At 40.2% G+C, this 9,641-nt stretch overlaps 1 protein-coding gene across 5 annotated transcripts in view; it reads left to right on the top strand.

Annotated features, from left to right (window-relative positions):
• LOC127624560 (cell adhesion molecule 1-like) overlaps positions 1–9,641 on the top strand; it is a 490,282-nt gene that overhangs the window by 371,948 nt on the left and 108,693 nt on the right. For all 5 annotated transcript variants that reach the window (XM_052099340.1, XM_052099339.1, XM_052099338.1 and 2 more), the window contains one exon: positions 1,016–1,162. In XM_052099340.1, the coding sequence (XP_051955300.1) occupies positions 1,016–1,162 (147 nt within the window). The remainder of the gene's footprint in view (positions 1–1,015; positions 1,163–9,641) is intronic.

The following is a 9,641-nucleotide window of genomic DNA, read 5'->3' as shown; positions in this document are numbered from 1 at the left end:
ATTGTCTGCCAAATTTCATAAATGTGACAGCCCTAGTCACTGTGATATTCACAATGCTGTTTTACTTTAGACCACCCAGTCTTACTATAATACATGTACTGTATATTGTAATAAATTGCACAGCCCTACTGTCATCTACTGTAGGTATTTATTAATGATCTGTTGTCATTTATAACTTAATGGGCCAATGATTAGATCATAAACAAGATTTATGGAATGCATTTCACTTTTGGTCAACAAGTCAAGGTCTGATGCCTCCATTTATGGAGCTCTGGCAGTTTTTATCATGTGGTGATCTGATCCAGAGAGGGGATTTTTACCAAGCATGTGTAACATGAAAACAGGCAATCTCATGAAGCACTCACTATGCAGGAAAGAGGGAGAAAAAACACTTTCACACTCTGCTGGATATTCACACCCACTCTAGCTGTGTTTTGCCACCTGCTCTTCATTGTGCACTCAAGTAAGTGTGAGATTTTGGGTTCAGCTGATGCAGGGTTACATCTCTGCATTAAGGAAATGGACAGTGGTACTATTTTTCCCAATTCTTTGTGTTATTTTATTTGTTACCCCCACAATTGGTTGACCGATATGGGGTTTTCAATGAGAGTGCACTGTTCAGGTTGGCTGACATCAAATTGCATGTTTCTTTTTTTTTCTCTAACCTCTGACATTGAGATGGCAGTGCTGAATGCCCTCCTTGCTTCTCTATGTGTGTGCATGACTTTGGAGGGAGGGTTTTAAAAGAGACACATGTCTAATTAATTGGCTAAGCCTTGCAGAAGTTTCAGAATTGCTAACATTGCCTAAAGCAACTTTATAGTGATGAACTTCACTTGTGGTCAGTATAGGACACCTGTTTGTTCTGAGGAGCTATGCAATAAAATTAATTAAGACACCCAATATGGATGGATGGATGAAAACTCTGGCTGAAATATATAATCATATCCGTACTCCTTACTTATCAGCCTTTATTTCACTCTCCACCTTCCTCTCTCTTTCTCTATCTCTGCAGTCCAAAGCCAGAACCTCGTAATGGACAACGTTTCAGTGGTGGAAGGGGAGACAGCCACCATCAGCTGTCGAGTCAAAAACAATGATGACTCGGTCATCCAGCTCCTCAACCCCAACAGACAGACCATCTACTTCAGAGATGTCAGACGTGAGTTCATTCACCCACTTGCGCACGCATGCACACAACAGCATACTATTCCCAGGAAGCTTCTCTGGTGGACTGGAAGTGTTAATGCATTAGAGTATTCCACTGCACTTTTGAGGGCAGCAGATAGAGAGCTTCAGCTGCCTGGGGAGGGCATGTGTTTCTCTCAGCCATTTGCCTTGCTCTCATGTGATCTGTCTTATCTAAGAACACTCTGATATCTCCCTACAGCTGCACTGTGTAATTATAGTGTAGTCTGTGTCCTGCACACTTCTATGAAACATTGCATAATTTTGGAACAGTGAATATTTTTATGTTTACGGACTGACCCCATTCACTTTCATTGTAAGTGCCTCACTGTAACACTTTTTTTTTTTTAAAGAAAAGGAGGGACAAGTCAAAAATGAATTTTTGTGGCAATCAACATTATGCCACAAATGATGTTGATTTGAGTTTAACTTGTATTGGACCTAGAATATTCCATTAAGTTGTGTTTTTAGGCCTGCAAAAGTAAGGGTAATTCATAACATCTGACAATTCATGGACATTTCTGTAGTGATTTTTTCTTGTTATGCGCTGCTCTAAAATATTTCATCAGCTATAACTCTTGTATTGAGTACTTGCTCGCAAAATCAAAAATCATTATCCAGTAATCACAAATGACTGGATAAGTCACAGGAAAGTAATTGAAGTTCATTGGTGTGGGGAAAAGTGAGGGAACCCTGTTTTAAATAGTTCCAAAGTGCTTTCGAGTCTGAAATCAATCAGGCGCATGTCAGACGCTTTCAACGGACATGGCACCTGTCTCCACCAATGGTCTACAGAAAGGTCTGTCTTTTTTATTTAAACTTTTTTCTCTGAAATAATGATAAGCCTCAGCGAGGTGCCAGACTGAGTAATTTTCATCTCCTTCCCTATAAACGGCACTGTGGTTAAGGACTGTTCTAGTCAAGGAGAGAGAACGGGAGAGCGGTCTCTTGCCTGAGGGACTATCCTCATCAAGTAACGGGTAAAGTGATTGTGTGCCCGGTGCTCTCAGAGTTTGGATTAAGGTTCTCTTAACTGTCATTTTATCTCTCAGCTTCCAATCATTAGCAAGTCTCAGACTCCAGGTTTTTTGGTCCGTGCAAGGCTGTAATTATCACCCATCTTCTTAATAAAACTTTGATGGGCTCTTCTCAAAGTAACCGTGGCCAGTAATCAAAATTGATTGCTGCCATTTTGGAGAAACATGTGTCTTGGAGCCTGTAGGATTAAATCTTAGAAAACAATACAAATGAGATTCGGATGACGAGCAGAAAAGCAAAGTAAAGGAAATGAGAAAAAGTAAGAGCGAGAGTGAGACACAAACAGAGATAAGCAAGGTAGCCATCAGCCATTCATACACCGAGGTTTCTTGAAGCCCTCGATCAGCTCCCTTTTGGAGCTCTTTCTCTTTAGTTTTTTCAAGTAGTGTCATTTCAAGATGTTACTGCCTGAGCTGTGTTGACTGCAAAGGAAGGAATATATTTATTTATTTCTCTCATCATTATAGTAATTTTTTTTCAGCAATAGTTAATTGTCAAATATAACTGTGGCATGGTTTGCATGAGTGAGAAAACAACCTGTACTTGGGTCTGCACATATTCAGGAAGTAAAATTACTTGTGCATAACTTTTTGCTGATTTAAGCATGGGGAAATCATCAGTTGCACAAACACACACACACGTGTTCTATATATATATATACAGTGTGTATATATATATATATATATATATATATATATATATATAGATATATATATATATATATATATTAGGATAATAGGGCAATTTATGCAGTTTTCGCTTTTTCCACTTAATGAAACTTCACTCATGTTTTTCCCCAATTCCTGTGGAAGTACACGATCAACTCGAATGCACATCCTAGCACAGAAACTAATTTTGGAGAGCAATGCAGAACTTCTTCATTATGCGCAACACATGTCCCAGGCATAATAAACACGGGAGTGGATTTACTGCACGGGGAATGAAGACTTCAAATGCTAGTGGTGAGGCATGTAGGAGACATATTGATTATATATATATAATGTTTCCATCTCAATGTTTGACGGTGGGGATGGTGTTCTTGGGGTCATAGGCAGCATTCCTCCTCCAAACACGGCGAGTTGAGTTGATGCCAAAGAGCTCGATTTTGGTCTCATCTGACCACAACACTTTCAACCAGTTCTCATATATACAGTGAGGGAAAAAAGTATATGGTTTTGTACGTTTGCCCACTGACAAAGAAATTATCAGTCTATAATTTTAATGGTAGGTTCAATTGAACAGTGAGAGACAGAATAACAACAAAAAAAATCCAGAAATTTTTTTATAAATTTAATCGCATTTTAATGAGGGAAATAAGTATTCGACCCCCTCTCAATCACAGATTTCTGGCTCCCAGGTGTCTTTTATACAGGTAACGAGCTGAGATTACGAGCACACTCTTAAAGGGAGTGCTCCTAATCTCAGTTTGTTACCTGTATAAAAGACGCTTGTTCACAGAAGCAATCAATCAATCAGATTCCAAACTCTCCACCATGGCCAAGACCAAAGAGCTGTCCAAGGATGTCAGGGACAAGATTGTAGATCTACACAAGGCTGGAATGGGCTACAAGACCATCGCCAAGCAGCTTGGTGAGAAGGTGACAACAGTTGTTGCGATTATTCGCAAATGGAAGAAATACAAAAGAACTGTCAATCTTCCTCAGTCTGGGGCTCCATGCAAGATCTCACCACGTGGAGTTGCAATGATCATGAGAACGGTGAGTAATCAGCCCAGAACTACACGAGAGGATCGTGTCAATGATCTCAAGGCAGCTGGAACCACAATTGGTAACACACTACGCTGTGAAGGACCTGCCGCACCCGCAAGGTCCCCCTGCTCAAGAAAGTACATATACAGGCCCATCTGAAGTTTGCCAATGAACATCTGAATGATTCAGAGGAGAACTGGTTGAAAGTGTTGTGGTCAGATGAGACCAAAATCGAGCTCTTTGGCATCAACTCAACTCGCCGTGTTTGGAGGAGGAGGAGGAATGCTGCCTATGACCCCAAGAACACCATCCCCACCGTCAAACATTGAGATGGAAACATTATGCTTTGGGGGTGTTTTTCTGCTAAAGGGACAGGACAACTTCACCACATCAAAGGGACGATGGACGGGGCCATGTACCGTCAAATATTGGGTGAAAACCTCCTTCCCTCAGCCAGGGCATTGAAAATGGGTCATGGATGGGTATTCCAGCATGGCAATGACCCAAAACACACGGCCAAGGCAACAAAGGAATTGCTCAAGAAGAAGCACATTAAGGTCCTGGAGTGGCCTAGCCAGTCTCCAGACCTTAATCCCATAGAAAATTTGTGGAGGGAGCTGAAGATTCGAGTTGCCAAACGTCAGCCTCGAAACCTTAATCACTTGGAGAAGATCTGCAAAGAGGAGTGAGACAAAATGACAGATTGAGGTCAGGGCTTTGTGATGGCCACTACAATACCTTGACTTTGTAGTCCTTAAGCCATTTTGCCACAACAAAGCTTTAACTTCCTGGCTGATGTCTTGAGGTGTTGATTCAATATATCCACATAATTTTCCTTCCTCATTATGCCATTTATTTTTTGAAGTACACTAGTCCCTTCTGCAGCAAAGCAACCCCACAACATTATGCTGCCACCTCCATGCTTCATGGTTAGAATGGTGTTCTTTGGATTTAAAACATCACCCTTTTCCCTCCAAACATAACAATGGTCATTATGGCCAAACAATTAAATTTTGTTTCATTAGACCAGAAGACCAGAATTTTCTCCAAAAATATATTTGTCCCCATGTGCACTTGCAAACTGTAGTCTTTTTATGGCTTTGGAGTAGTGGCTTCTTCCTTGCTGATCAGGCTTTCAGATTATGTCGATATAGGACTTATTTTTCTGTGGATATAGATACTTGTCTACCCGTTTCATCCAGGTACTTTGCTGTTGTTCTGGGAATGATTTCCACTTTTCACACCAACCTACGTTCATCGCTAGAAGACAGAATGCATCTCCTTTCTGAGTGGTATGATGGCTGCGATGTTCCATGGTGTTTTTACTTGCATACTATTGTTTGTACAGATGAACGTGGCACCTTCAGGTGTTTGGAAATTGCTCCCTTGACATCATTTTCTGGAATTTTCCAAGCCACTTAAAGGCACAGTTAACACAGTTACACAGTTAGTATTTAAACTTCTGACCCACTGAAATTGTGACATAGTCAATTAAAAGTGAAACAATCTGTGTATAAAATGTTTTTGGAAAATGTCTCATTAGATGTCCTAAATGACTTGCCAAACCTATAGTTTCCTAATAGTAAATCTGTAGAGGGGTTAAAAAATGTATGTTAACTTTTGACTTCAACTGTGTATATGTGTATATATATATATATAATATATATATATATATATATATGCACACACACTGTAAATCAATATAAAGAAAGTGATGTATTCAAGATTGTACCATAAAGTTATACATCATGTGAATTGTCCAGTGATCATTTGTTGTGCTTCGAAAGGCCAGTGGTAAATGTGGCACCGGGGTAACATGGTAAGCTGGTGCTTCTGTTCGTAGAGTTAAGTGCATTCTGGAATATTGATTTGAGTCATTTGGAAGGGTCTTAAATGTTCTGCATTTGTGTCTCTTTTAAAAATAATATGGGCTCGGGGGCCTGAGTAGCTCAGCGAGAATTGACGCTGACTACCACCCCTGGAGTCACCTGCCACCTGGATTGAGGTGAGTTACAGCACCACCACGAGGACCTAGTAAGCAGTGGGAATTGGGCATGCCAAATTGGGGAGAAAAAGGGGAGGAAAAAATTAGATGGGTTGATTTCTTCATTTTACAGAGAGAAGAGATGCTGTTAAAACCTCACTGTAGCTATGTAAGATTTTTGTGCTGCCCATAGGCCTGTATGTATGTTCTCTGAATTTGGCCATGCTGAGAAGATCCCGTGGTACGACACTGTTATTTCACATTGTCAATTTGTCCTTGCTGCACCCAACCTTTTATTTTCCTGCTTACCAAGCCTTTTTAATTTCTGTATAGATATTTGGTTCATTGCATATATGCTAATCCTCACACTGTAAGTTACAACACCCACTCATTGTAACTAGAATTAAAAAAGAGACTACATAGCCTCACTGTTCCCAGACACCCTCTTCCTGAAAAGAAAAGCTTTTTAAAATCCCCCGCAAATGAAAGACTTTTTAGAAAAAACAAAAACAAACCAGAGTGCAAAACCATTTGTCAATGCTATTTGTGATAAGCTTTAAATGGGTTTGTCAGGCAGGGAGTCTGGTTTACTGGGCAGTGTGTCCTCAGAATGGGCCAGAATCCATGCTGAGCTTCATTCTCCTCCACTCCCACAGTGCACGGGATGTAGCTGGCCAACAGAAACGTGCCCTCTCATGGGGGTGGGACAACCTCCTGGGGCACTGCAAGCTCTCGCTGTCACAATGTCCGGCACTGTGTCCGAAAATGCCACAGCAGCAGCGAAGGGCATGTACGCAGTCAGACATGTTGTTGTTTGTAGAGTGGAGGAGGGCGGGGCTGGGCTGGAACAACGCACGCCCGGTCCCCAATCAGCCTAATGGGGGCACGTGAGGGATAAAGGCAGCCGGGACGACAGTTTGAGAGAGAGAGAGAGAGAATGACAGGCAGGTGTTCTGTGTGTTTATGTTAGTGTGTTTTTTGGTTCGGTTTATTAATAAAAACTATTATTTATATCGTCAAGCTGGTTCTCGCCGTGCTCACTGTAATTAGAGACAGGTGTTAGACATAATTTAGCTCAGGTGGAAGCGCCCTTACAACTTTATCTCTCTCTGGATGTACGCTTGACCATGCCCCTGCTGCCACACTGTTATTTTGGTCACAAAGTGCAGCTTTTCTTTCTTTATCAAGATGCATCAACTTTGTTGATTCCCTTTCCAAACTGCAAATTTTACCCAGATGCCTTGAAGGAATATTTACAGCAGCTGTTTTTGCATTTTGCATACTCTCCTCATTTCAAGTGAACATGAAATCAAAATGTTTACTCTGTTTACTTTCATAAAGGGATAGTTTACCCAAAACGTTAAATTCTCAAAAATCACAAATTAAACCTAGAAGTAATCCATACGACTCGAGTGGTTAAATCCATAACTTCAGAAGCAAGATGATATGGTATGGGTGAGAAACAAAATGTATAATAGTAATATAATAAGTAATATTACTATTACTACTGTGGGCAAGAAACAGAACAATATTTTAAGTCCTTATTTTTACTCTAAATCTCCACTTTCACTTTTCCATCTGAAAATCAAATGTGGTGCCTGTTTAGTTCCACTTTTGCATCTGAAAGTGAAATTTAAAGTGGAGATTTAGAGAAAAGGGGACTTACATATTGTTCTGTTTCTCACCCACGCTAATTATATTACTTCAGAAGACATGGATGTAAACACTGGAGTTGTATGATTACTTTTATGATGTGATTTTTGGAGCTACAAAGCCTGAGCACCATTATCTTGCATTGTATGACCTTCAGAGCTGAAAATCTAAAAATCTTTGTTTGTGTTCAGCATAACAAAGTCATACATCTGGGATGGTATGAGGGAGAGTAAATGATTAGAGAATTCTCTTTTTTGGGTGAACTAACCCTTCAATACATGTTGCTAGTCTTATTGTGAATTATTTCACTTTATTCCAAATAAAACAAATGTTTACCTTTGTAATATTTTACCAAAATGTAACAACATACTCTGTCTCTGAAACGCCGTTGACATGAAAGATGTTAAAATGGAGGGCGAAATCAGGGTAATGTGAAAAAATCTACAGCTCTGTTAGTTGTCGTTTTCTGCAATGAATTGCTCTAAATGACAAAGAAATGTTGTCAGTACTCTATAGAATAAAACAAAAGTTTTAATTTTACTCAGCCACATACCTATAAATAGTAAATCCAGAGAAACATATAATCCAGAGGAAAAAATAATTTTGCTATGGTCTCTTAAATTTTTCCAGAGCTGTATATGTACCGATCAGTTTTTGCTTAAACTGTTTATGACCTTACCCTGATAAAAGAATGCCTATTAAGACATTTATGTGACCTTTCAATGTAAAGGGATAAAAGGGAAAGGAGGAGGCGAGAACCGGCTTGATAATATAAATAATATTTAATGAAGAACTGAACCAAAAAGACAAACACACACACACAGGTGTCGGGCTGCTGGCCGTAAATATCTCTCTCTGTCTTACTGCCGTCTCAGGTCGGCCTTTATCCTCTCGGAGGCTTAATTAGCCTGATTAGGGGCCGGGTGTGTAGCTTACATGGCCCCGCCCTCTGTCCTGCCACATTCACATTGTTTATTAAGTATAATTGGTGTGCATGTAAATGCACTCACTGCCTTGAATTTTTTTTGTAAGGAAAACTGAAACTCCCATGCAAACATGTCTGTTATATCTGAGTTTTCTGTGTTTTCCTCAATATAAGGGCAAATACTTGTTTACCTGATTTTGCCTGATTTTATCCACTGCACTGATGTGGGCTCCCTAGTTTCCTGCCCTCTGTTCCCCCATTAGAGCTGACAGCACACATGTTCATGTTTTCTTAATGCTCTAATTATTGCTGTCTTTCCACCTGATGCACAGTCACAATAGATTATAAACAAGTTCGGCTCCCTGCTCCTTATCAGTTTATTTTAATCCACACATTTCCCCAATCAATAAATTGAATTAAATCATTAACTTCTGCCTGCCCTCCCCTTGACAGCCACATTCTCACTTTCAAGCTGGCCACTCTAATTAGTCGCAAATTACGCACAAACTACATGAAAGGCACGTTGCTTGGTGTTACAAAAACAAAGACCTTCACAATCTCAATGTTTTTTCTGTTTTCTTTCAGAAACGTGTGGCTTTATTACACCCAAGCTCAGACATGTACTGTAGTAAACACTACCGTGCACACGTAGACACCCGCACATATACTTCTGTTATGCAGAATATAAATGTGAAAGCTACATGTGCATGAATTATTTGTATTTTTGCTGTGAGCTATCGTGATCAAAGGTGAGAAATGTGTTGCCTTGGCAGCAGGGTCTGCTAGTATGTGCGTGTGCAGTGATCCGTGTGAGGAATGGAAAGAGAAATGGACTGCGAGAGAGTAAAAGGTAGGGATATCCACTTCTCCCATGCTGTGGATGGCAGCAGCACGTTTAGATGGGGAGCTTGGGGGGCTTGAGGAACTTGTGGAAATGGAAGTGTAAGAAGGCAATTCGTAATAGAAAATGGGGAAGATATTTTTCCTTTTGCAATGCACACAGAGAAAGTGGAGCTCTTGTAAAGCAATATGTTTCTCACCCTTTTCTCTCTCTCGCTCTCGCTCTCTCTCTCTCTCTCTCTCTCTCTCTGTCTCTCTCTTTCTCTCTCTCTCTTTGAATAAAAGCTAAAGAGCATAGCTAACC

Source organism: Xyrauchen texanus, chromosome 31, assembly GCF_025860055.1.
Source record: "Xyrauchen texanus isolate HMW12.3.18 chromosome 31, RBS_HiC_50CHRs, whole genome shotgun sequence".
In the NCBI taxonomy this organism is placed as follows: domain Eukaryota; kingdom Metazoa; phylum Chordata; class Actinopteri; order Cypriniformes; family Catostomidae; genus Xyrauchen; species Xyrauchen texanus.
This window is presented reverse-complemented; position numbering and strand designations above follow the sequence as displayed.